This window comes from Zootoca vivipara, chromosome 3 (genome assembly GCF_965207765.1).
Source record: "Zootoca vivipara chromosome 3, rZooViv2.hap1.1, whole genome shotgun sequence".
Taxonomy (NCBI): Eukaryota; Metazoa; Chordata; class Lepidosauria; order Squamata; family Lacertidae; genus Zootoca; species Zootoca vivipara.
The window spans coordinates 36,298,473-36,326,319 of record NC_142586.1 but is presented as its reverse complement, the minus strand read 5'-3'; the positions used below and the strand labels follow the sequence as shown (position 1 = coordinate 36,326,319).

The window sequence follows — 27,847 nt, the reverse complement described above, 5'->3', positions numbered from 1 at the left end:
GGGGAGGGGTATTATTTATGTTTGTTACTTTGTTGTGTATTTTTATGCTTTTATATTGTTTATATCTCTGGCCGAAGGGTGGTAATTTTTTTTAAATAGAAATAATAAAATAGTCTTGAAAAGGAGAAAGAAAAATTTTCTATATGGCCTCAGATAAGTCACATCAAGGTTTTTCTGAGTCCCCCCTCCCTTTTTAGAATGCCATGCAAATGTTTGCATCTAGTTTCTATGAGATTACACAGTCTCATATTTGGAGTCAATTGGTCACACTAGCTTGTCCCACTGATTTCTGTAGATCTTAATTGTGACTAATTTCCTGTGCTTAAGGTCTCACATTAGCACTTATCATGAATGCTGTCTTAGGAAGGGAACAGGTTGGGTTACCAACTGGCCAGCGTCATCATCAACAACAATAGGGCTTGGCCTGCTTAATTGTCTAATAGTAGTTATATCTGAAGTCATAAACAGGTAAACCTTTGCACACCTTGAGAGGCATCAAAACTGCTTCAAATTTCTGTGTATCAGTAATGGATGGTATGTTGGAGCTGCGCTGCATGCCTGAACTCCCTCCAGCTAAGTCACTGAGGTGGCAACAAGGTCAGTGCAGTGCAATTGAGTCAGCAGGAGTGCTGCACTGGCTCCACCAGCACATTTGCACCACACCAACCTTGCCACCGACATGCAGCAGTGACTCAGCTAGAAAGAGGTTGACCAAGTGGCACAACCCTACTACACCATCTGCTACTGCTGCACATCAAGCTGCTGTTAAGAGGCAGAAGAGCAGTGACCAATAAAAAGTTGGCTACATTAAGCTTAGGAGCTCTGTATGCAATGATAACTTCAAGGCTTCTTCATACACACACACACACACACACACACACATATAATATAAAATATTTATACCCTCCCCATCTGGCTGGGTTTTCCCCCAGCCACTCTGGGCGGCTTCCAGCAAAATATGAAAACATAATAAAAATCAAACATTCAAAACTTCCTGATACAGGGCTGCCTTCAGATGTCTTCTGAAAGTTGTGTAGTTCTTTATCTCCTTGACATCTGATGGGAGGGCGTTCCACAGAGAGGGTGCCACTGCCGAGAAGACCGCCTGCCTGGTTCCCTGTAACGTCTAATTAAAATGAATTTATTATTATTATTATTATTATTATTATTATTATTAATGCTTCCCTTTATCCAAAAATAATGTTTTCAGAGTGCAGTGTTTTGCTTTGGTTGTCCTACTTTCCCACATACTGTTCCTCAGCTTTTCAGATCAGAACCCAGCATGAATCTGGCATAAAATCGGTGCAGATGTTTTGTCAGACTCATGTGGCAGATGGACTTTCAGCACCTATATGTATGCTATCAAGAAATGCCAAAGTGGCAACTTAAGCCCATATGTGCAAGCGGTGGGCCAAATGTAGCCTGCAGAGTTTTAAAGGTCATCCAGACTTTTCCTGCAGCCACATGGCTGTGTTCCAAAGCAGCATTTCCTCACACAGCTTTACATATTTCTTGTGATAATGTAACCATCTAAGAATCTTTGTTAGCACTGGTAACACAAAGATCCAAATCACGCACTTTTAAGTCAAGCATGGGAGAATAATATCATGGTCACAGATACTATGAAATCATTTCAACATGAGTATGTCACACACAAAAAATTAGATAATTCTGAGCCATAGTGAATGGAGAGCTTTCCTGAGTTCATTGGCCTATCAGTGCATTTTTAAGTTTATCTTGAGAATTCCAAGTTGGTGAGAAGAAAAAGTTCTCAGTGGGTGATAAGAGAAAAATGATTTGTATGCATGTTTAGAAGACAGACAAGCAGCAGCAATATCCTACTCGCTTTGAGCTTTCCATGGGGACAAATTTGATAATTTGCTAATTAATTACCCTACAAAAAAGAGAAGCCTATTCTTTAGACAAAGATAGCTATAACACAATAGACTAATTAATTCAATAAGGAGGAAGTATCTAAGCAAACAATGGTGCCTCTTAAGTATTTAGAATAAACAAGAACAAATAATGTAACTACACTTCATAGACACAAACATGAGTTAAACAGCCTTCCCAGGGACTCTCATGTTATAACTGCCTTTGGATCCATTTCTCACATGTGGTTGACATTACCTCTGGAAAGTAAATGCTGCCTCAGGCTAAGACAATTGATACACATATTCTGTGTAAGGCTGGTCAAAATGACGAGAGAAGACATAAATTACTTGCCTGATCCGGACATGTGGCAGCTCTGTACAGCTGCTAGCAATGTTGCTCTCCCAAAGAGATGTAGATAGTTTAGTGAGTTAGAAGAGTCCTTTTCTTTCACACACTTTCTTTGACAACTCAGATAAAGAGTTTAAGGGTCCCTTTATTTGCAAGAAGAGTGGTTGATGTTGCTCCACTGAAAGCAGCCTGGAGGGAAACAAATAATCAGAGCCATATGTAAACAACCAGACTTTTGAATGTTTTGCAGCAGCACCCAGGGTCACCGTGACCCTAAGTTCTGCACTTCTGAAATCATCCCTGGTGTAAACTTCTCACTTTCACAAATTAAATGTTAATGATCTCAGTGCAAGATTGCTGAAATGTTGCCATATTCAGTTATGCTCTAGTCCTGCAGAGTAGTTTGAGAATGCAGTGAGAAATTTTTAAAGAAACCACTTGTGGCCAGATTTGGTGATTACTTTTGCTGACAACAGAATATTAAGCAGGATTAAATAATAACTAACAATTCACCTCTGGAAGCTTACCAGTGAAAATGTGTTTGGTTTAATGGCAATTTCTCTTTTGTTTGTTCATTTGAATGCCCAGAATTTCCACAAATTTCTGATCATTTCTTTCAAAAATTGGCGTCCCCACAGAAAGGAGAAGGGAGGAAATTTAAAGGAAATTCAGCAGTTGAGGTTCTGGTATTGATGCCAATCCGCTGTCGTCATCAAATCAGCGTAGTATTGTACAACAAAAGTGGAGGATATTACTGTGGATGGTGCACTAGAGGTATAGGGTGAAACATCTCTGGCTTGAGATGTTTATTAAGTGCCTCTTGAAAGACTAGCAAAACTTGTTCAAATGACTAAGATTTACTAGGGTGGGTTAATATTTTTCTGATAACAGTCCAAGGGTTCAGACAACCCTTTTCTCCTTTTTGGATGATTTGAAAAGGGAAGTTCATGTTGACAGATGAAACAATGTTAACTGGTTTCAAATAGGTAATAAATATATTTGTCTGACAGTTGTCATGCATTTCTGAATATCTGCAAATATACAGTTTAAATGCACTAACTATGTTTATTGAAATTAACCAGGAGATAATTTAATTTTTAATTATTCTTGTCTCTCCCCTACCCCCCACTGCTACATATTCTAATTAATGAAAATAATTATATGGGCAACTTATTATCAAGTCATTTTCCCCCTTAAGAAGCCATGCTGGAAGATGTTTCAGTAAGGAATACAATAAAAAATATTAATATAGGTTATGTTGTTCTTGTTCCTGGGGTTATGTTATGATATCCCTGGAAAGCTATTATTGATGGTCCAAAGAGACCATTTTTTGCAGTCTGTTCATACCTACTGAAACATTAATACTGCCTGATTCCTTCCTTAGCACTGCTATCTAAAAAGGATAGATAATCACCCAAAGTGTTGGTGGGGTGGTCAAATGAAGGCTATGTATTCTAGTAAATGAAAATAATCACCATAGCAACTTAGAGATAGGCAGTTGTAGCTTATTGGTACACAAAATGTGCTGCATGTAGAAGTGCCCAGGTTTTGGCAACTCCAGGAAAGACTAAGAAAGACTCTTGTCTGAAACGGTGTAGATTTACTGCCAGTCTGCTTAGATGATGCTGAGCTAGATGGAGCAGTGGTCTGATTCAGTATAAGGCAGACACTTGACTTTCATGGGTTGACCTTCCACGTTCAAGCCCTGGAGTTCCTGGCAAACACTTTCGCAGTCACTCCTGTTAATCCTCCCTCTTTCTGTGATGCACACTGATTGAGTTTAATTTGTTACAGGGGCCAGCTGGAATAAAAGGTGATAAAGGTGACAGAGTAAGTGCACCCTTAAAATGAATTTGTTTGCTTTTTCTAATGCCTCCTACAAAAGAGCACATCATGTCTAATACATGTTCTGTTTATTTTTTTAAGGGAGACATTGCTTCCCAGAATATGATGCGAGCTATTGCAAGACAAGTCTGTGAACAAATGATGAATGGTAAACAATGCTTTGAAATATGTGCAACAAAACACATGTTTCCGTGTACCATATTGTCAGACTCTGTTGTGAACTTAAAGCATAGTCACGTGGGTTAAGTGTTTCTCAAATTAAGCAGAGTTTAGGCTGGTGGGTGAAATTGCAAGTTTTTGGGCTCTTGCTAGCTCAGTCACCAAATCCAGCAGAGTCTGATCAGCTGGAAGCAACAAGTCAGCAGCTGTCACAACAGCCTGGGTTTATTTGCCACTTTTCCCATTGGCATATTCAATGCGGCAAACAAGCACTTCATTGTACCAAATCAACACAAAATTAGTCAATGGTTTATATTCTGGATTGGTGGCAGTGATGAAATATGGGTTTCAGTTTGATTCCTTGCTTTGCTGTCAGCTGCTGCTTTTCTGTAGCAGTAGCGATAATGATTAATGAAGGCTAGGTTTGTCCCACCTTATGCTGTTGCCACTTTGTGCTCTTCAGTGGCAGTAGCAGTGATGACAAGTTCAGGTCCCATTCTCCAAATGCTGGCAAATACTGAATATGCTTTGCTCCTCCTCCTTGTGTTTGTCATACATGGTCTTCTAGAGCATCAGAAATGAAAATAAATGGTTATGCTTAAAAGTAGGGGCATGGTCAAGCCTACTACAGGCACGCTGCCCACACATAGAGGTATCATTCATAGGGCATTACAGAGTTTGTCTTCAAACTTGCCTTCTGTTGTATACACTCTCTACATCAGGCCATTATGGGGGCTGGGAGGCAGGTACATGACACCCATAACTCTGCCCATCTCTTCCTAGGCTATTTGGTCAAGGAATGCAAACTCTGTGCTAGACTGAGTAGAGAGAGCAAGTTATAGGATATGGGAGAGGTCTACACATAGCCTTCCTATTTACTGGACCACCCCAGTACAGTGCTTGCAAGTTGGAATTAGTATTTACTGTGCCTTACATTCTTAGGCAAGACCTTATTGATAAAATATGTGTACTTCTAGGGAGCCTAGTTGTACTGGTTTCAGCTTTTTTATAATACCATCTTGCTGCCCACATTTCTCCTTTCATTGTATTGATTGGATCTACAGTTGCATAGAGTGGAACCTCACAAGCTCTATGCCTCCAGGGGTAGAAGAGAGTGGAAGAGATTTTGGCTGATTGGGCCTCTCCCCCCCCCCCCAAATCTGTGTCCCTCCTAAAATAAACCCACACTATTCTGGAAGCTTGGGGATGCTTCAGAACAGCGTGAGGGGCTGAGCATGTTGAGGCTGCAGGCCAGAGTGGGTATGGGAGAAAATCATGTTCTGTCCGTAGAAGCACTCAGTTAGCAGAGCAGGTGTCTACACTGGCTCTGACTCACTTCCGCAAATGAATCTAACCCTTTGGGTGGCATTAAATGCTAATTCTACTCAGAGTAGATCCACTGAGGCTAATGGGCATGACTTACTCAGGCTCATTAATTTCAGTCTACTAGGAGTGGAATTTAGTTGAATTTATTTATTTACGAGTTTATACTGTTTGTTAATCTTAGCCTAAAGTTGTGTACCAAATTAACCAATAGTAGTCAGGAAGGGGCTTGGTGGCACCAGGGAGCAGTATTCTGTTTTGTTTTTCATTTTACAGACAATGGTATTGTGCATTCTTACATTATCCTGTTTTATTTCTCCAAAGCCAATATGGCCCAGTTTAACCAGAGGCTGAATCAAATACCAAATGATTACTATTCAAACCGTAACCAGCCAGGACCATCAGGACCACCGGGGCCCCCTGGACCTGCTGGGCCACCAGGAGAACCTGGGTCTGGGGGCAGGCCAGGCTTCCCAGGCTCACCTGGTATGCAAGGGCCAGCTGGAGAAAGAGGTGAGTTGTACTACATATAAAAGTGTTTGTGTGTGTCTCGTCATTCTAGGTCAGCTGCTGTCAAGCAGAGGAATCCTTTGCTAATGCTTCAGTCTAATAACATCCACAGGACAGCCTTTAAACCAAACAGAATGTTTTAGTCTAAAAATGGCCTGCATATGCTAAGTGGTTCATTGGATGAAGAAGAGCAATATTTAAAGATGTGCTGTTAGTTATATGCTTCACAAGCATGGACAATTATTTATTCAGCATCACTTTCACAATTACACGGGGTGTTTCCCTTTTCTTTTTGTGTGTGCTTTAGGGCTACCTGGGGAGAAAGGTGAAAGAGGGATTGGATCACAAGGGCCACGAGGTTTGCCTGGGTCACCAGGTGAGTCTTCTGCATCACATGGCAGCAAAAAACTGTAAAAGATAATATTGACAGGCTTTTATTATGTATGCAAGTAATATTTGATCAAAATGAGCATCAAGTCTTTTTAGCTTGTATCCAGACAGACATTTTGCACCCCCCCCTCCAACCTATTTCAGGGGAAACAAAATGTTATGTTAGCCTTATGACTCAGAATTAGGTTTTATTTGCAATTGTTGCACAATTTAGGATAGAATGCAGGGCCTTCATAGTTACTTTTTCTATCAGTACAATTTTGATCATTTACCGATGTCCTGGCAAGAGTAGTCAGACTGTCTTAGTGCTTCTGTCTTTAATTTACTAGTTGAAACATACCTTTCTTCATTACAAGATCCATAAGAATTTTGCAACAAATTTTAGCTCCACTTTGTTAAAGCTCTAAACATTTCTGTTAACCATGAATATAACTTGTTCCAAAAAAAAACCATGATCTCATCCATTCTAAAGCTGCAGGGTAGCAGAACTGAAGCAGCCCTACACTTTAAATGAAATTTAGTGTGCTTGTCTAATGCAGTAGTGCCCCATGAGATCCCTGTACTGTACACAGGATGGATATAAACCACTAAGCTCACATCTTGCCACAGCAGTTTTGTGCATAAAGACCTTAAAATTAGGGAAGCAACTAATGATGAGTTACATCTTGGGTTTCCTGTGGTTGCTTCATTGAAACCATATGTAGAACCCAAATGGAAACATTTCTTAGCCATATGCCTGAGTCTAGACTTCAGTTTTGCCAGTCACTTTATAGGCATGTTGAATTCAACAATATAGATATATTATCTTCCTTTTCCTTCTAAAATTAGGTCCACAAGGAGAATCCAGAGTTGGCCCTCCAGGTGCTACAGGCTCACGGGGACCACCTGGGCCACCTGGCCGTCCTGGTAACTCAGGTATCAGAGGTCCCCCCGGGCCTGCTGGATACTGTGATTCATCCCAGTGTGCTAGCATTTCTTACAATGGTCAAGGATATCCAGGTAGGTTACTGAGAACTTAATTTTGTACCTCATTGATATGTCAGTTCCGTCTGAATTGCTTTGTGGAAGGAGACCAATATAATGAACTGAATCCAGCTCAACTGTTCAGTAGTCATAACTGAGCCAGCCTAGAACTAATAATTCAGTGTGCTATTAAAAGTACTTTTTTGGTATTTATTGAACTGCCCCAGTTTGATATGTGTTTTGTGCTAAGGGAAAATATTACCTTTCAGAAGCAGTTTATTTCTAATAAATATCGTGTTAGAAGAATATTATCTTTGCTTAAAGGATTTAAATGACAATTTTCTTCTTCTTCTCCTCCTTGTGCTCCTCCTCCCATCAAACTACTACTTCTGAACAAGGTTGACCTCTCCATCTAAAGTAAAAAGAACACAGTTGTTTGCCATTTTGTGTCTTTCTGATTAATGTTGGGATTATCTATACAAAATTAGTACCTGAAATCTAATATCCCGAGACCAAATGCCATTCTTCGGTACAGTGCAGACAACTGAAAAAAGTCACCATAGCACAATTTTGTGTTGGGTTAAATTCCATGGCATCTATGATTATACTCAACGGCACACATTTCTTCTGAGAAGAAGCAGTTTCAGACAGTGAACTGCCAAAGGAACAAAAAATGCTGGATAGCTGTGGCCACTGGGGCACCAATGAAGCAATGCTATATGTGTCTACTCTGAAGTAAGCCCCACTGAGCTCATTGGTGCTTACTCCCAGATAACTGTGTATTGGATTGCAGCCAAAGTCACTGTAAACTGGGAAGGGGATGAATCCCAAAATTGTGTGTGCCATCTAAATCTAGGGCATCTCTCAAGAAAGGAGTTCAGGCTCACGGTATCAATAGTTTGTTGTGTGCACTGTAGCACCTTATAATTCATAAACTTGATATGTTGTTTGCCACTATCATAATGTGCATGTATACATGAATGAATATATATATATATATGTACACACAAATTCATGTTTTGAGCTAATGAATGAAGCAAATTTTATGGATCATGCAGAACTTGCACAAGATCAACAATTAACGTGAATTAAAAATAAATGGGAAACAATATTGCAGTGCTCTCCTTCCCAAGAGAAGCCTTGTATACATATATAGATATATGCATATAATTTAACCCTCCATAGATGGATTTAGATGAATGAATATATATATATTTGCACAGCTGTTTGACCTTGGAAAACTAACATCCTCTTTGACCTGTCCTGTTTCAGGTTCCGGCTAACACATTTTCTAAGTCGCCAGTGCTGCTTACAGTTTGAAAACAATGAAAATCCTGTTTCTGAGATGTTTGCGCACGTGCTTATTAGGAAGTGAATCTGTATGGATATTTCACATAGATAATGGCTAACTGAACACCATAAGATGGGGAGATTCTTTTTTATATATTTACTAACAAGTCTTCTTGAACACGATAAAGGACAAAGATGTTGGTAATGCCAGAGAGGGAAAGTCCATCTTCCTGTCCTTACTTTTCTCTCCAACCCCATACCTAAAAAGTCCCTAGAAGACTCAGTTGCATTGGAGACTTATAAAACTACTAACTAGTGAATATAAGACCATGATACATTTAACTTCATGAAAGAGAAATGACTTAATGTAAATAGTAAACTAATTATGGCTTGTAAATGATTTGTATGGGATCATGTCTGCTAAAATTAGTTAACATTACCATCATGCTTTCGCATTTAAGCCTGCTGCTGCTGCTTTTTACTGTATGCTGCCATAACCACTCTGAAACGTGTTGAAACCTCTCTCTCTCTCTGATGCTTGTCTTCATCATTCTCATCATCATCTTATCTGATTCAGGGCATGGGTTTTTTTTGTATATGTAATCTTCTTTAAAGCACTCAAAAGCACAATTACTTTTGCTTCTGGTCCTTCTGCAGTGTTAGGCATTTCTCCAGCCCTCCGTCCAATATAAGGAACACTGTCATGAAATAATATTTACTGAATATGGTCACCACTAGTCATAACTTTTTGTAGATGCCTGCCATACTAGAAAACTATTTTTAAGAAACAAAAACATGATACATGTATGAGTTTTCCCTTGACTCAACCTGCCAACTTCTTTAATTAGCTTTCAGTTAAGTACTAATGCAAAGGATTAATAAATTGTGCACCAAGGCCTGATTCAATTGATGTTAGCAGTGTTGATGTTTCATTGCAACAAGAAGTTTGTTGTGATTAACCTTCCCCCTTTAATGTAACTTAGTTAAGACTTAAGCTGTACGGAAGCCTAAATGCTTCTTTAGAAAGTTCCCCAAATTTCAAGGCATCATATTAACTAATTTTTATCCAAAGTAGACCCACTGAAATTAATGGCCTTGACTAATTAATTGTAATGGGTCCAATCTGAATAAAAGTTAGCTGAATATGACTCACTATTAGTTTTCTTTTTATAACATTGTATTTTTGAAACTCACATTACTTTTTACACCCAGTTTCTTTTGTAGCTTTTCTCCTTACCCCTAAAGAAACTAAAAATCATGGTTGTATGCACTCTGTACAATTAATGTTAGCAACTAAGTAGCAGTCTTGTGCTTGCTTGCTTGGGATTGAAGTTCCTTTGAACTCAGGGAGACTTACTTTTGAGTAAATATGATTGGGTTAGGCTGTATCTGAGCTCTGGTGTACAGTTAGGGAGATCTCGCACAAGAAGCCTTTCTCATTCACTTCAAGGGCAAGGGCAGTTGCATAAACAGCTCCCCTTTTCTGAAGGGAAAAACTTTATGTGTATTAGAATTCTTGCAGTAATCACTGGCTTAGTATCATTTACTTGGAAATAAGTTGATTTTTTAAAAATGAAAAGTCAGTTTGCAAGTAAATGTACTTAGGGTCATATAGATTTACACCCCAGAATCACTAAAATGAAAATATTTAACTTTAAAAAAAAAAATCTGTGGATTCAAAGGCATTTGATAACTATAATGTTCAATCGGACGACTATTTTCAACCAGAGCCATATGCACCTGAAAGTGGACCTTATCCGCCTGAAAGTGACCCCTACATAGTACCAGTGGAATCAGAAAGAAGAGATGATGAATATGAGGACTATGGAGCTGATATGCATTCACCTGGATATCCCGAGCATATGCGCTGGAAAAGATCGTTATCAAGAAAAGCAAAAACAAAACCATAAATGATTTACTTGCTTACCTTTCCCCCTCTTTTTTGGTTGGTGGTTTTTGTTGTTGCTATTCTTACATATGTAGATTCATCGGGAATTGGTTGGGTGTGCCTATTTCTCCATCACCGTTTCCATTGCTTGTTCTGAGGGCATCATGCTTATGTGGGAATAGCAATAAAACATTATCATAGATTTCATTCTTGCTCTTACAATGCTTGTAAAATACCTGAGCTTGCAGCAGCTTCATAGAACTTTAACAAGTGCATTAAAATTACCACAGGGCTGCATTATCTTTAAGTAAATTAAAAAGAAAGAAAACCCCACACAGCTGCTGCCAGCGATCTAAAGGCTGGATGCTTCAGCAATGGAGCTTGCTTTACACTTTTTCACCTCATCCATTACTTAACTCACAGTTCAGTCACATGACAAATCTGCAGTCTAGTGAAACAAAAAAAAACCTCTGCTTTTGACGTGTTCAGTTTCTCCTTGCTCATATCTTGCAGGGCATATACTGCTTTTATACATCTCTTTAACAACCACAAATCTTAAATAATGTAGCTGACATCATTGTATCAACTGGATACAGGCTTTTTTTAAAAAAAAGAAAAGAAATAATGGCTTAAATCTCCTTTTAGAGACATTAACATTTATGCCAAATTGCAGTCAATCCTGCAGAGATGGAATTGCATGTTTGTGTTGTATATTTAGTATGATTCCCCTCCCCCCCAGAATATAATGTTTCGTAGTTATCAAAAAAAGCAGTTGGAAATTGTTTGCAAGACTATGGATATAGAATTGCTGCTTTTATATTTTAACTGCAAATTGTGAATTTCACTGCCTTATATTATTTATTTCTGAAACAAAAGAGGCATTTTTCAATAAAACTACTGAAAATTTATATGGGCTGTGAGTATTATTGCTGGGAGGCTTCCAACCTTCAGAGGTTTTATTGTCATGGGAAATAAACCAACAGAAACATTGAACTACTTTCAGAATAACCTTTTTGCATATAAAACTTGCAGCACATTGCAGTTTAGAATGTTGAACAATGAATACTAGATCGTGTTACAGGCCGAGGTTAGCATTATATATCAAGCAGTAGTTTCCATACTCTGATGGTATAATACTTCATTTCCCTGCTGTATGGAGGTCCCAACCATGATAGAATTAAGATAGTGCTTCCAAACTCAGGCCATGTACATTTTTCACATAATCTATGAACCCATGGCCTCTGTACAACAATAATTATAGCTCTCACATTGCTACTTCTGCAGCCAGGATTTCCAAGACATTATTCTTTAGAAAAGAATCCAATTCAGGTGAAAAGTGAAAAACAAAAGTGGCAAATGTGTAAATGATTGAACTCTTTGCCCTTTTTTCATTGTATGGCCATTGAAAATTACCCCCTTTGAAGCTGCTTTTCCTTAATGGTTACACTTTTCCTTTACGCTCCGAGACTAGTTTTAAAAAGGATTAGACAAATTCATAGGCAGCCTTCATGAAGAAATGCCTATGGGAACATAACTTTTACTTTTCTCAATTATGGAATGATATCCAGAGTTCACCTTACTTGGAGTACAGGCATTGCAATCAATAGACCTACACTGGCATATGTTGAATATGAGTTAATAAAAGAACTGTGGGTGATAACTAACATAAAGGGAAGCTTATCTGAGAGAGGCTGCCCAGTTATCATGGAGTTGCTTTGGATGCTATGCAGGGCTGGAGTTTGGAAAGACTGAGTACAAATGACTTCTATCAATTATATCAGGAAAATAATATCAAGCAACAATCGCTATCAACAACACTCCTGCTCTAAGTAACTGACTGCATCTTACATGTGCCCTTTTCCCAGCCCACTCTTCACCTGTACAAAGGAAGAAGGGCATGAAGACAAAGTGTCATATTGAAGCCTAGCATGCCTTGTACTGCAGCTATGAATCTGAGCAGGGCACTGTTCCAGAGACATGCAGGTTTCCTTGATCATCCCTAGTCCCCCAACGGATGGTTGAAGCTGTCAGATGTGAGAGTGCTGGTCAGCCGACTGGAAAGATGAGCTGGCCATGACCCTCTTTCTTTCTAAAGATCCACCTGTATAAAAAGCATGGAGTGTCCTTTTCCATGCACAGAGTTTCCAATTCATTCCTTATTGTGCACTTGTGGCTCCTGCTGGATTGGGTACATAATATAAGATGATTTTTCTGAATCAGACCAACCCTGTTCTCACAGTGGCCAACCAGATGTCTATGAGAAACCCTCAAGCAGGACTGAAGCACAAGAGCATTCTCCCCTCCTGTGGTTTTTTAGCAATAGGTATTCTGCAGCATACTGCCTTTGAGTAGTGAAGCAGAATCAGAGTTGCAAGCGATCCCAAGGATCATCTAGTCTAACCCTCTGCAATGCAGGAATATGCAGCTGTCCCATACAGGGATTGAACCTGCAACCTTGCCGTTATCAGCACCATGCTCTAACCAACTGAACTATCCAGGCTGAGACTGGTAGCCTTTCGTTTTAGCCAGAGTCACTAGATTATGCACTCGTCTGAAACATAAGCATCTAAGGCTTGTTGCTCAGTTTCCTCCAATATGATTTAGAGCTTTATACCTTTGCTGCTCTTGTTTCATCTTGTAGTGATCAAAGCCCGCAGTTACACCTGAGAGCTTCATGCCAAATTACACCTTAGCTGTAGGCCACGAAACTGGTTCTCTTCCAAATATTAGGAAAGAGACCCTTATGTGCAAACAATCTATGAAGATCTCTGGATTGGGGCCAAGATCTTCCACTCCATCTCACACCAAATGGCAAGTGCTGAACTCCCAAATATTCTTGAAACTAAATCGTAACAGTGAAATTACTTTTGGGCGTAAAGTTAATAGTTTCTGGTATGCCCTACCCATTCCTAATTCTTCTCATCATAAGAAATATTTAACCTATTTCTTTAGATTCATCTTGGCATGTTACACTTAAATTCCTAGCTTTGTAGATTTTCCTCCCTACTCACCATTTTGCCTTTGGAGTATCCATCACTCTTCTCATGGTACTGCAAAGCTTTTCTAGGTACTAAGGGCCCATTCAACCCTGTCCCTGGGGACTGAACATGCCACCTTCTATTTGCAAAGCAGATGTTCTTCTACTGGGCTACAGTCCTTCCCTGGCCTTCTCAGTCACACAATGGGAAACATTGGCTTGAAGCTAAGCTCTGTACATGAAGATATAGAATTATTCCCATGATCATGGCAGCATGAAACAAATGATGCATGAGCATAGTGCTGCCAGCTGCCTCTGTATACAGAAAAGTTCATATGAAACTTTCTGTTTACAGTCATAGTCCCTTATCTCCTTGCATGCATGGGGAAATCTCACCGGGTGAACTCATACCCTCCAAGTGTCCCATTTTAAGTGTGACAGCACAGATTGACAGAATCAGAAGTCTGATTCCAATGCCAGATGTTCCGTTTTGACTCCTGTGCTCTGGCCATGCCAGAGTGCAGGACCAAAAGACGGGTGTTTTTTGGTTTCGCACTGTAGCATGAGTCAGGTGCTCATACGCAGGACCAAAAAACAGAAGGAAAACTCCACGTGTCACCACTCTTCTTCCTACTTCTGTCACAGCACTTCCAGAAGCATGTCTGCAGAGCTTGGCTGCCCTGATCCCCACAGCATCTGCCAGTGCTGTGCAGGCTGGTGTGACCTCATGCCAGTCCCTGCTGTGTCTCCTGACCAGGGGCATAGGAAGGGGGGCAGTGGGGGGGGGTGACCCAGGTGTCATCCCTGATGGGGGTGACAAAATCCCCCCTGGGCAGCTCACCCCACCCGGGGGCCCAGGTGACCAAGCGACTAGCTCCGCTGCTGCTCCTGACACCATGCAGGCCAGTGCATTAGGAATCCATTCTATTTATGGTTGTCACTTCAGAAAACCAAACTGCTCCTGCATTCTATGTGCAGCTTTGCACATAGAAATCTAGCAGTGCAACTATTTCACTGTCTTCCATCAAAAGCTTTGCCTGTTACATTTAGATCTGTTGGGTGGCAAAGAAGCAGCATGTTATCCCTGTTGAGGATGGCAGCTCATGGCTACATGAGAAAATATGCTGATGGGCAGCTGGATCTCCAGCTCATCCTCCTGCCTCCATGCACTGTAAGAATAGACTTTTATACTCTTTCATACCAGACTAAAATGTTTTCTCTCCTCCCATTGCCAAACAGCTCAGCTGCAGAAACAGAAGTACCCATCGGCTATATTTCTTAAAGAGAGCTTCACTTCCATAAAAGAAACTATGATTAAACAATAAACAGCTCCACCAACCATAGGATGCAGCAATTTGATTCAAGTGTGATTTGACAATTCTTCCCTAGGGCTCTAGGGCTCTTTCCTGTCAGAAAGAGATATAGAGCAGTCAAGTGCTCAGGGCACTTCGGCACTTTGATGAGAAGGGTGGTGCATATCTACGAAAACCAAGTCCAAGGTTGCTTCAACTTGCTTCCGGGCCTCAGGCTGCAGTCCTTTTTCCAGGTGCAGAACATTCCCTTCCCATCCCTTTGGTCAATATGAGCACGTTAAATAATCACCCCCTTTCCCCCAGTGCATTAAGAGGAGGAGCAAAGCTCCACCCCAATCCCTGCCTGCTTATTTATGGAAGGTGGTATTAAGCTGTCAGTTGCTCACCCTATCTAACCTTTGCAAAATGCACCATGATCGGCTCAAGACAGAGGGTGTGTTCATATTATTGGTTTTAAGCATAGTAAAAAAATAAAATTCTTTCATAGCTCTTCCTTTTTGCTGCCGCCCCCGCCAGCTGTTCACATCAACACATGTACACATTGGGGTGGGGATTGATGGGAATGTTTTCATCCCAACGGCTTTAGGACTCCAGTTGGCGTGAAGCTGGTTTGAGAAACAATGCATCAAATTAGAGGCTACATATACATTTTGGTCCTGTAAGCAAACATGAAAAAAAAACAATGGAAATGCAGTGGGTGTGAACACCGTCAAGTTTTGTTACATCTAAACAAGAGGATTATCAACTGTATTTCTTGCCAGATATAATTGCCCCAACCCAGATACTGTACTAGTAAGAGCTTGCAGTTCTTACCCAAAGGATGATTTGCAGGAGGGGAGAAGGATTTGTCTACATCAATTTTCTCCAAATAATAGTCGGAAATGGTTGGAGCTTCATCAATTTGCAGGTGCGGTAACTATGCTGAGGGCCGAACTCACGTTTGTTTGCTCCTATGCTTCTCTGTGGCTGAAACAGGAGAAGATGGGATTCTGCAAAACAAAAGCATGGGGTGGATGAGTGGCAGCTGCTGCTCAGTTTTTCATTAAGTTTAAGAAACGCCTTGCTGGATCCGGCTAAAGGCCCTTATAGTCCAGCAATCCTGTTCTCCCAAATTGCCAGCCAGATGCCCATAGGAAGCCTGCAAGCAGGACAAGAATTCATCGACACACTCACCACTTCACCACTTCCGATTCCTAGCATCAGGCATACGGAGGCTTACTGTTGTTTATGAACCACTGTTGACACACTTTTACCCTCAAGTGCAGACTTAATGCAGCTTGATCCAGGAAAAGTTAAGCATTTGTAACAGTGCAGTCCCAACCAATTTAGCTGCTCTGAGTGGTACAGGAGCACTGGAAGTGCAGGGCAGAATTTTAACTTAAATAAAATGCTCAGCGTCAAGCTCTATTATATTCAAAGGGGCTTCTTCTCGGGTAAATGCACTTGATTGCATCCTCAGTGGGGGCATTCAGACAACACATCCACCTGCAGACTGAAATGGAACCATCCAGACAAAGTTTTACCAGCTGATTTTGGTGTTGGTGTGATACTGGAGAGTCATGGAACCCAGGGCTGATATATGGGGGGGTGGGGATGGGGATGGGAATACGCATTCAAGTTTCCAATTTATTTCTGAAAATAATAGCAACTTTCAAGGATACAATAAGTGTTCCCATAAGGATAGAACTGCACGGAATTTAAATTATCACCTTAGATAACATAAAACAGGGCAGCCTATTTAAATAGCAATCCAAACATTACATGAGATGAAAACAGATCCTGTCTCAGACAGGTAATTGCACGCACATAGATGTAGTATCTTGGTCTGGCGGTTGCATTTGACTCAGTATTCATTAATTCAGTGTGGTACTTTTGTCTTAATCACCAAGAATGAGTAATCATGAATAGGTAATAAATCTGAGGTGCCGATATCTGTTGGTAACACAATGACTTCCTGCAAATTTGTTTGGAATTGAGGCTTAAACTAGGGGTGTTCTTAAGCACTCGATTCTTTGAAGTGGCTCACCCTGTCGCAAAAGAATCACCCAGTGAAAATGGTAATCCCAGCTGTGCTTATGGTGCTACTACAAAGTTCCTTGCATAAATATAATGATTTATACAGAGTGCCTTCTGTTCTGAAATGGTGACTCACTGGGTATATATGCTGCAGTGTCTCTTCTTTAATCTAATATGATTATATTACTCATATTTTGATCATCTCAGTCTAAACCATTGTGTTCTTCCATTCCCACTTCTGAAGCCTGATTTATTCCTCCAGATATTCAACTCAAAAGGGTTGCACCAGGAAAATTCCCTTAATCCAAAAGAATCCATGTAGTCAGGATAGTAACAGAGTCATCCTCCTTCCTGATGGCATAAAATGCCGTGATTCTTTCCACAGGAATGTCTTTTGGGCATGGAAGACAGCTTTTTATGGGCCTAAAATGATTTATGTGACTTTTAAAAGAGGATTTGCCAAGGAATGGCCAACCTTTCCTTGCCAATAAGAGGCATCCTATTTCTACACCATTTGCAATGGAAGAAGATTTTGCTCAACGTCACTGAAATGATTAATAAATAAATAAAAAATAGAAGACCGAGCCCTTTCCCCTTTCAGTTATAAATTCATGTGTTTATTCCTTATTTATTACATGATTATTTATTACTCAAAGGGCAGTATTTCCAGGGTTAGTCCTTTCATGAGATGAGTTTTATTTTTATTTTGTAAGGGGAATTTGCCTGAAGCTCTTCAGTGAGTCAGTTTTGCATATCTGTTTTTCAGGAGCACAGGCTACGTAAGAGAGTTCCAAATGATATGGATATCTCAAACAGCTTGAATCAATTCATCTTTGGCAAACTGAACCCATACCCCCCCATTCCTCTTCTCATTTGTATCCACTGGAGTGACACTGTGCCTAATCTTACCCATGGTACTTTGGGATGTGATAGACTCATCTGCACTGTGATTTCACGTGCAGCACTGACAAACCCAGCTTTTAGAGCAATTATACAAAAGAGACAGTCCCCAGAGTTAAAGAAACTTACTCATGAGGTAATTCCTACCATGACCACATTAAAAGAGAGAGCGAGATCAGTTGCCTTTATTCTTTTAACCACTGAACACTTTTCAAAACTTGAACTATATTTGGTTTTATATACTGCCAATAAGCCTACCCCCCCACACCCTGAAACTGCTCTATACTTATGACCAGACCTAAGATTTCACTCCTGTTTGAGAGGGAAGGGTTTTGGCTGCAAACTTGATATATGTACACACATTATTGTCTGAGTGTGCAGGGAAGGGGACCTCGGTTGGTTCATATTGGTGGGTATCTTCCAGAATCTCACAGATGGAATTAGAAATATTGTATTATCCTCTTTTTAAAGTCTGTTGATTTTATCTTTTTAAAATAAGTACTTTATGCTTTATGGAAACTGCTTAGTGGTGGTTGTTTTTTTTAAAAAAAATTATGGAATATATAACCTTATTAAATAAATAAAACAAATGCTTGAAACATACCATACTAAAGATCAATTAGCACACTTCATTAGTACACATTGTTGGCTTATTTAAATGTTTACAAGTCACCTCCATGACCTTGGTGACCACTGTGGAAACACAAGACGGCACTAGATGGATCTTTTTCTAATCCAGATCTGGTTACGATAGTATGTTTTCAATTGGCCCATTTACCTTTAATGTTTTGGTGGGCAGTCCTGCCCTGTGGACCAGCTGGAGAAATTCCCAACAGCTGGCCAAACTCGCGTGCTCAGGCTGCCGGCCAAACGCGAGAGGACGCAACTGCTGCCCACCCAGGAAAGCTATAAGTGGCCATTTTTATCTTACTAAGCAGACATTGTATGTGAAATGGCAGGCAGAACACTACATAACATATTAGAGTTCTTGGACATGCATTTTGCCTACATTTGTACTAGACGGGATGGGTGCACATGTCAGTTTATGTTTCTCATTTTTTCCAGTCTTAATTTCAGTTTCCCATCAATCTGCAACTATTTAAAAAGTCCTCATAAAAATTCACCGGCGTTTTAGTGTGAATTTATCCTAATAGACACCTTTTTGTATGCACTTTCCCCCCAATACAATCATTTTTGCAAAACTGTTTCCTCTAACACAATGCATTTTTATGTTATTTCCACTCATTTGTATTCAGATTATACCCTACTGTATGATTTTCTTTTGGTACAGATTGCTTGGCTGGTGAACTGCAGTGCAAAATTTGGATACATATAAATTTCAAAGCTGTGTTTTGGTTCATTTATTGTTTTGGAAAGTGAAAATTAGATTCATCTTGAAATGCAAACTGAATCAAATCTATCCTCCAACCCTGGCTTAACTTCGAGAGACCCTGGGAAGCAGGTAAACCTTGAAGAATGGAAATGCTGGAGATACAGACTAACAAAAATGTCACAAGCCATCTATTGCCCCAAGACAAAGCGGGGAAAAGGTGTGTGTGTGTGTGTGTGTGTGTGTGTGTGTGTGTGTGAGAGAGAGAGAGAGAGAGAGAGAGAGAGAGAGAGAGAGAGAGAGAGAGAGAGAGAGAGATTGGAGCAGTAACGCATCAGGGAACATTGACTATCCCTGGTAAAAAGGGACTCTTGGAGTCAGAGGGGCTGGACACAATGTCCTGACATTACACTCGTGACATCCTGCAACATCCTGACATCATGAACATTGAGGAATCCTGCCCCCCTCAAAAAATTTCAGGGTCCCCCACAGTGCCTCAGCCCCCAGGAGCCGGTGCCCTCGCTGGGAGCATATTGTATTAGCAAGGGCTGTCTTAAGCATATGCGGCACTCGGGTGCAAATATCTGCCCGGCGTGCCCCCTCCCCCCAGGTTACCCAGTCCCAGACATGCAGGAGGGCGGAGCTGGCCAGCCGCCTCAGCGTCTCACTGGCTTGGTCGCCCCCAAACTCACAGCGCAGAGTCATACGCAACAGAAGAGCCCACTGCAGCCCTCCGACCGACAAGCTGGCTCTTCTCCGGACCCCAGACTCCGACCCCTCACCCCGGCGCCCTGTACCCCTAGCACCTATGGATAAGATGGTCCTGGTGTTAGCAGATCTCTCGTATTGTTTTACTGGAGTTGTTTCATTGCATATTCATTGCACTTGTAAACCAATTAGAAGCCTATTTTGGCATTAAGGCATCTACCCTGTTTCTCATATTTTAAGACATACCCATAAAATAAGCCATAGCAGGATTTTTAAGCATTCAAGGAATATAAGCCATACCCCGAAAATAAGACATAGTGATAGGCGCAGCAGCAATGCCGGCCGCGCCAGGAGGAGGAGGAAAAAAATAAGACATCCCTTGAAAATAAGCCACAGTGTGTTTTTTGGAGGAAAAAATAAATATAAGACATGTCTTATAATATGAGAAACACGGTAGTAGTAGTTGTAGTTGTAGTACAAGTAATAATTCAGATAAGGTTGGGTGCTCTGATGAGAAGTTCATACACTGGCATTATGTACCTGAGTAGCAATCTTAGGATGCTAATGCGAACATGAATGGATCACATCTTTGTTTTACACTGGTCTCTGAAGATTCCTATGGAGGCATACTATTATGTCGTGTGTAAATAAAGCACCTGAGATTGTTTCTTTTGCACATACCGAGGTGTGGTGGCAGATTTTGTTGTAGTGAAGCTGGCCTACTCCAACACGGAGTGGAATATCTCAACACTGTACACTTTGTGTGAGAGATAGAGATCTTAAAGACTTAATTAAAGACTAGAAATGCAAGAAAATGGCGCAGGTGGTCATATGGTTCTCTCACCCCCACGGACTGCATTTAGCAGAACAAGGGTCCCTAAAACTGCTCATCTTCTTCTAATTTCCTGGTGTGCTGTATAATTCTTGAGTTTCAGTAGAGTTTTCTAGCCAGTGATGACTCAATGGAAAAGGAGAAGGTGGCCAAGTGTTAGTGGAAGTGTCACCCAGTTTATTACACACAAAGTGATTAATTTTTCATTCACTCATCACTCTCTTGGTTTATTGGCGCAGAAAAACATTGTAAGCATATCTCTTAAAACACGAGCCTACACCATTTCTCCCTTTTGGATTGGCAGTCCCTTCAGGAAACACAAAATTGACTCCTATAATCTTACACAACGTCTTTACTGCAGAACTGCACAAGCCCATACTACAGTTTGTCAAGCTTTCAACCCCTTTCAAGTGCATGGAGGTTTTATTTAAAAAGTAGATGGGCTCCTCCAACATCTGACACCTTGCCAGTCAAGTGAGTTCTCACACCTTTTATAGTAAACTCGTAAAAAAGGAGAGAAAGAAATTGCATGGATATTCTCCTAGGTTTTCAAAAGTTCTGACATGAGTCATACAGCTTTCTTAGACTCACATCAAATCAGTCAGAAGGCGTGTGAGGGCTCAAAAAGTAATCCACAGAAAATGCTTTTTTTATAAAGTGAAACACACACACAAATGAGTTTAAATGGCTGCTGTTGGCATACAGTTGTGAGATACCTAGACATAAATAGCTCTTCATGAGCTTCCAAAGACTAAATAATACTTTAGCCAGAAAGCTTATTGTATGACCTTGGACAAATCACTGCCTCCTGGCCTTTGCTACAGCACAGCATTGCTGTAAGAGTAGGGCTGGATCCAGACATTTGGCTGCTTGAGGCAAAGGAGAAGCTAGAGCCTCCCCTCCCTGTCACAATTGAAAGTTAGGCCACATTCACACCACACATTTAAAGCCCTATTACAGGTTGCACACCGCGCCGAACCCGGAAGTACTGGAACACGTTACTTCCGGATTTTGACACTCGCGCATGCGAAGCACTAAATCGCACTTTGCGCATGTGCAGAAGCGCCAAATCGCAACCCATGCATGCGCAGGCGCTACACGCCTCCCGCACAGATCACGTTCGCAACCTGAGCGTCCCCTGTACACAACTTTAACAGCCATGGCTTCCCCTCAAAGAATCCTGGGAACTGTAGTTTTCTACACATGTGCCAGGTTCAGCTCAACTTTGGTGGGGGCCGGCCATGCACGCACTTGTGGGAGTAAGTACTGTCCCTATTTTCATCTGAGGAATGTTGTAGGGTATGCATCTGTCCTCTTTCACTATATTTCATTGCTGTACTAATAATTCTCAAGTGCAGCCATATTGTATCAACAAACCTGGTGAATAATGAAAACAGTCCGTCTTAAAATATCACACACATATCCTCAAAATTTGTTCTGGGTATCATGAAACTCGGCTCCAAAAGCAAGTTGGATTTCTGTTCAGGGAACATTCCTCAAGACTGTTCTAGGGAGTTTGTGGTATGGATGACTTGGATGGAATCAACACACATAAAAACCGTTATGAAAATGCTTTTTTAAAATAAAGCGTTTTAAAAAATACATTGAATTTTCCATAAGGCTCACATCTAGCGTCACATCGTATATTGCACTCAAAACATGATTAAAACATTTTGCAGCTGTATAGCTGAGTCCCTAGATTGAAATGCTCTTTGCATTCCCAAGTACTGCAACCTACACATGCCTTTATGAGGTTGCTTTCTATATTCTTGGGTGCCTGAGTCATATTCCTGCCAGGTAGGGTTTATCAATAGGAATTTTCCTTTTGATCTCCTATTTATATATACTTAAGAATTAAGATTGCTGGGAGAAATAACAACCTCAGATATGTTGACACAACCTTGATGGCAGAAGGTGAGGAGGATTTAAAGAACCTTTTTAATGAGGGTGAAAGATGAGAGCGCAAAATATGGTCTGAAGCTCAACATCAAAAAAACTAAGATCATGGCCACTGGTCCCATCACCTCCTGGCAAATAGAAGGGGAAGAAATGGAGGCAGTGAGAGATTTTACTTTCTTGGGTTTCATGATCACTGCAGATGGTGACAGCAGTCACGAAATTAAAAGATGCCTGCTTCTTGGGAGAAAAGGTCCGTATAGTTAAAGCTATGGTTTTCCCAGTAGCGATGTATGGAAGTGAGAACTGGACCATAAAGAAGGCTGATCACTGAAGAATTGATGCTTATGGTGCTGGAGGAGACTCTTGAGAGTCCCATGGAGTGCAAGAAGATCAAACCTATCCATTCTGAAGGAAATCAGCCCTGAGTGCTCACTGGAAGGACAGATCCTGAAACTGAGGCTCCCATACTTTGGCTATCTCATGAGAAGAGAAGACTCCCTGGAAAAGACCCTGATGTTGGGAAAGATTGAGGGCACTAGAAGAAGGGGACGCCAGAGGACGAGATGGTTGGGCAGTGTTCTCGAAGCTACCAACATGAGTCTGACCAAACTGCGGGAGGCAGTGGAAGACAGGAGTGCCTGGTGTGCTCTGGTCCATGGGGTCACGAAGAGTCGGACATGACTAAACGACTGAACAACAACACCGTGATGCTGTTTTGTTGACATTGTGCCAGGTGTTCCTTGGCTCAGCTATGACCCCATTAAATCGCAATCAGTTTTGCAGACAATGGGCAAAGATCCCATGGCTCACAGCATGCCTGGTGTTTGGCACATGCAGGTTTGCTATGTTGACCTGGGACTGCAGAGCTGGAGGGAAGCACACTCTGACCGCTACCACTGGTCAAGGGAACAAAAGCTACTGGGCAGCTGTGTAATCTGCTTGCCAGGCCATGGCAAAAGGAAGAGCAGTCTAGCCTCATCCATCAGTCTGAGGAGCAGCAGCTGCAAGGAGCTTATTCCTCTACAAAAACAAATACTCCGCTCCTAACTTTCAGTTGCTCCAAGACTGCAGAACAGAAGAAAAAATTCAGTGGATTTGCAATGGCGTGTTCACACATTACGTTCAACAAATGTGCAGCTGCATATGCAATAGCTGAGCTGTTCACATCAACCCGTGCATACTCTTGCACACAAACATGTGTAGAGACTTGAACAAGGCGCCCAGAGTGGCTGGGGCAATCCAGCTAGATGAGCTGGGTATAAATAATAAAAATTTTATTATTAAGCACATGTTTATATACCTGTCTTAATTGTGGTCTGTTGCAAGCTTCCCTGAGGATCATTTGACCAGAGGGTGGGATAGAACCCTTCTAAATAGAATAAAATGAATACGTCCAGAGCTGATAATCCTCATTTTCCTAAGAAGCATTTCCTTTCCCAGGGAAAAAAAACAGGGCATCTCTATGCAACAGACTCAGAATAACAGACAGCTTTTATTATTGGAGAAAGTAGAAAGCAAAGAAATCAATGCCGGGAAAACTTGGTGTATTTTTCACTGATGAAATCAGCAGTTCTAAGATGGAAAGGGCTATAAATAGCCATGTGGTATTGTGGTGACTAAATGTTTGAAAAGTCATTTCAGGGGAGAAGCGGAGGGACACTTTGCCTGGCAAATGTAAAGGAGCTTTATTACTTTTTTCGGGGGCAGGGCGGAATACCTTTGCTTCTAATCTGCAGTGGATGTTTTTACTTGCAACCTGTTCTTCTGCATCTCCTGTCGAAGCAGAGGTAGAGAACCTGTGCTGTGGCCCTCCAGATGTGGTTTGGTTCTAGTTCTCATCAGCTCCAGCCAGCATGGCCAATGATCAAGGATAATAGTTGTTGTAGAACAGCATGCCATCTGATGGGCCACAGGTTTCCAACCTTTGTATTAAAGGGGTTTGAGTAACTGAGCTCAAAAAGACTTGATTGAGTCTTTAGACAACCGCTGATCAGTTTGCAACACATTTTCATTCTGTTTTGCAGAGGCTACGTAAAAATTACATTGACACATTAATGTCATGTGTATATAAGTCCACTTAGCATCAACCTTTTGCTAACTGACTAACATTTTCTTTGATGCTAAGCATAAATCACAGCTCATAACATAGCTTTGCCATTTATATTCTATGATACTTTGATTGTAAGGTAAATTGATAAGTCATGTTCCTAAAGGTTCATTTTCAGAGATGGTCTTGATTCCTCAATTACCATCAAATCCTTATATAGACAGGAAAATACATATTCAGCTACATGGTATTCCTTTTGTTTTGTTTGTCTTTTCCTTGCTCAGCATAAAAAACCAAAACGTTTTTGTGGTGTAGTGAAAATGCCAGAGGCAAAATTATACCCTGTGCTGTACCAAATGGTCCTTTCTGACACATGTTTGAGCCACTGGTGAGCAAACCAAACCAAAGCTACAACCTTCTTTTTAGTGTTATGGAACTCTTGGTTTGTGCGGTCTCTTTCATTCAGACACTCTCAGGGCCCAAAGTACAATCCCTGACACATTCCCATGCCCTCAGTATGGGGTATGGGATGTGTGTGTGTGTGTGTGTGTGTGTGTGTGTGTGTGTATTTATAGAATACAGCTTTATGAACAAATGCACTAGAAAGTTGGAGTGGCTATAGACCTCCGTTCACTTGACTGGGTATTTGACACTTTTGGCGTCTAGAATAAGATCCTGTACTTATCTGAAACAGACGCTGGCAAAAAAAAGGTCATTGCTTCCCTTCAAACAGATATTTTAGATTCTGCACTAATAAGCAGTGTGTACCACTTATTCCTTCCCTAAGGGACTGCCTCTTTGGTCCTTCAAAATAATTTGCACTACAAATATATAACTATATATCTTACACGGAAAGCAATGGCTGCTCATACACCTTTATTACTTTTCCCCTGCACAATTGATTGTAGGTGCCGTTGCTACTCAGGTTTGTCCTTTAGTTATCTCAGTTACATTGATGCCCAATCAGCATTCTTGAAGCTGAACAGAGATCATTTAATTTAAACCCTGGCTGAGTCCATTCGGGAGAAATGGAATGCACATCCCTTTGGCACTCTGCAGAACTACAGTCACATCCACACGAAAAACTTGGCTTTAAATCCTGGGAACTATGGTTTACTTCCTTTAAAATCCCCTAAAATACTCAGCACCTTCACCAAACTATAGTTTTCCCAGGAAGGGAAGCCTTGTGCTTTAAATGTATGGATGTGGATGTAAATCTGCAACAATCAGGAAATTACATACCACTGCTTTTGCCATATGATACACTATAACCAGACACTGGAGAGACCTGTCAGGGGTAAGCATGGACCAATGGTACCAAACAGTGTGGGAAACAGCATTACTAGAAAAATTAACCAATAAGCTGAAACTGACATGGGGACAAATAGAAGATGACTTCACCCCAGTATGGCTCCCCTTCATCACATACACAGCCCAACAAGACAATGACAAAAATCCACCAACAGCATACAAATCAATATGGCTAACCTGATCCAAAACACCCAATCACCCCACTCACACACGAAACAAAGACCACCACAGCCAACCACAAATGAACAATCATACTCTAGGCCAACCCTAACATCTCTCACCACCAAAGGAGCACAAGCGAACAGAGAACCTGCACAAGTGACGCTGACAAAAAACCTCACATATATTAAGTAAAATAGAAACATCGTCACCCAACCCTGACCCCACCCATCTTTCCCCCATCTACCTCTTTTCACCTTTTCTTCCCAATGTCTCAACAAATTAAACTGAATTTTAAAAATGTTACGAGAGACATTGCACATATTTTTGTAAATCAAGAAAATCTTTAATAAAAATATATATGATAAAGTTAGCAGTAATTCTCAAACCTGAACTAACAAACTCAGCAACGAACACCCATACGTCAGTGACCATCTGGAACATTTCCTTTTGAAAAAATGGAGAGAGCCTGGACTAAAAAATTTTTTTTAAATCAAATTGTTTTGGTTCCCATTTAATTTACTGTTCACCAGTCCACTTGATTGCAGACTGGATGCAATCATAACTGGAAAATCTCCTGCATATTAGTGGGCTGAAGTCCAGCCCACCAAGAAGCTAAACAAAAAGTAATGACGTATTTGAGGAGTGAACTTGTTGTCAACCATGAACACAGCTGTGGGTAGACCATTGTGTTTATAGAGAATTGCAATGGTTATTTTTAGAAGCCAGCACGCTGTTTTCCAGAAAGGGTAAGAGATTATAAATGAAAAAAGGAAATTACTTAAAAATGAGTGCAGTTGGTGTTCCTAAAAGAAGCAAGGAGCGCAAAATTCTGAGGTGTTTAGCAGTGCTATGTAGTGAGTGGGTGTGGCCTGTCTCTTTAAGAAGCATGTCAGGTCTATAATAGAAACTCCACTGCCCAGCCTGAGTGTGGTTCCCTCCACAGCACAGTAGGAAGTAGTTGGAACCTTAGTTTTACATATGTAGCAAGTCTTAGCTGCTATGCAGAGTAGTTGCTCTGTTGTTCAAATAACATTGGTCTTGAAAGACCTACATTGGCTCCCAGTACGTTTTTGAGCACAGTTCAAAGTGTTGGTGCTGACCTCTAAAGCCCTAAACAGCCTCGGTCCAGTACACCTGAAGAAGCATCTCCACCCCAATCATTCTGCCCGGACACTGAGGTCCAGTGCTGAGGGCCTTCTGGTGGTTCCCTCACTGCAAGAAGCCAAGTTACAGGGAACCAGGCAGGGGGCCTTCTCAGTAGTGGCACCTGCCCTGTGGAACGCCCTCCCACCAGATGTCAAAGAGAGAAACAACTACCAGACTTTTAGAAGACATCTGAAGGCAGTCCTGTTTAGGGAAGCTTTTAATGTTTAACAGATTATTGTATTTTAATATTTTGTTGGAAGCCGCCTGGAGTGGCTGGGGAAACCCAGCCAGATGGGTGGGATATAAATTATTATTATTAATGCAGCTATTGAAGTTTTCCTGATTCCTGCTGCTTCCTGCTATTAGGGCAGGCTCATTGCAAGGTTTCCTTACACTATGAGTACCCTTCCCAAACCTGGAACTGTGACGGTTATAAGGAAAACAAGGATATACAAATAGTGTCTCCATAGATTGTCTAGACTAGGCAGGCTTTATTATAGACAATTTACTATTTGAAAATAGAAGAGGTGTTTAATTTAATCAATGAAGTTGTCAAAATAAAATCAAAAGTTTTATTTTGATATTGATGCTGAAAAAGCATTTGATCATATAGAA

The 27,847-nt window shown here is 40.9% G+C and overlaps 1 protein-coding gene and 2 long non-coding RNA genes across 16 annotated transcripts in view; 1 reads left to right on the top strand and 2 right to left on the bottom strand.

Annotated features, from left to right (window-relative positions):
- The window catches only part of COL12A1 (collagen type XII alpha 1 chain), a 113,658-nt gene extending 102,159 nt beyond the window's left edge, over nt 1-11,499 (top strand). For 11 of the 14 annotated variants that reach the window (XM_035109599.3, XM_035109590.3, XM_035109592.3 and 8 more), the window contains 6 exons: nt 4,018-4,053; nt 4,150-4,216; nt 5,875-6,063; nt 6,368-6,436; nt 7,279-7,449; nt 10,432-11,499. In XM_035109599.3, the coding sequence (XP_034965490.2) occupies nt 4,018-4,053; nt 4,150-4,216; nt 5,875-6,063; nt 6,368-6,436; nt 7,279-7,449; nt 10,432-10,613 (714 nt within the window). In that variant the 3' untranslated portion in view covers nt 10,614-11,499. Of the gene's footprint in view, nt 1-4,017; nt 4,054-4,149; nt 4,217-5,874; nt 6,064-6,367; nt 6,437-7,278; nt 7,450-7,811; nt 7,831-8,685 lie in introns of all 14 variants that reach the window. The other 3 variants (XM_088665901.1, XM_088665900.1, XM_088665899.1) reach the window with 3 other exon arrangements.
- LOC148686215 (uncharacterized) lies at nt 111-5,877 on the bottom strand. Its single transcript, XR_015948910.1, has 3 exons — nt 4,661-5,877; nt 2,227-2,412; nt 111-1,126 (listed from the first exon to the last, which is right to left on the bottom strand). It is a non-coding gene; the product is annotated as an uncharacterized LOC148686215 (long non-coding RNA).
- Nucleotides 11,500-13,678: 2,179 nt separating the features above from the next.
- Nucleotides 13,679-26,645, bottom strand: LOC132591887 (uncharacterized). The gene is made up of 3 exons (XR_015948911.1): nt 26,473-26,645; nt 15,695-15,870; nt 13,679-13,800 (listed from the first exon to the last, which is right to left on the bottom strand). It is a non-coding gene; the product is annotated as an uncharacterized LOC132591887 (long non-coding RNA).
- Between the last annotated feature and the right edge of the window lie 1,202 nt (nt 26,646-27,847).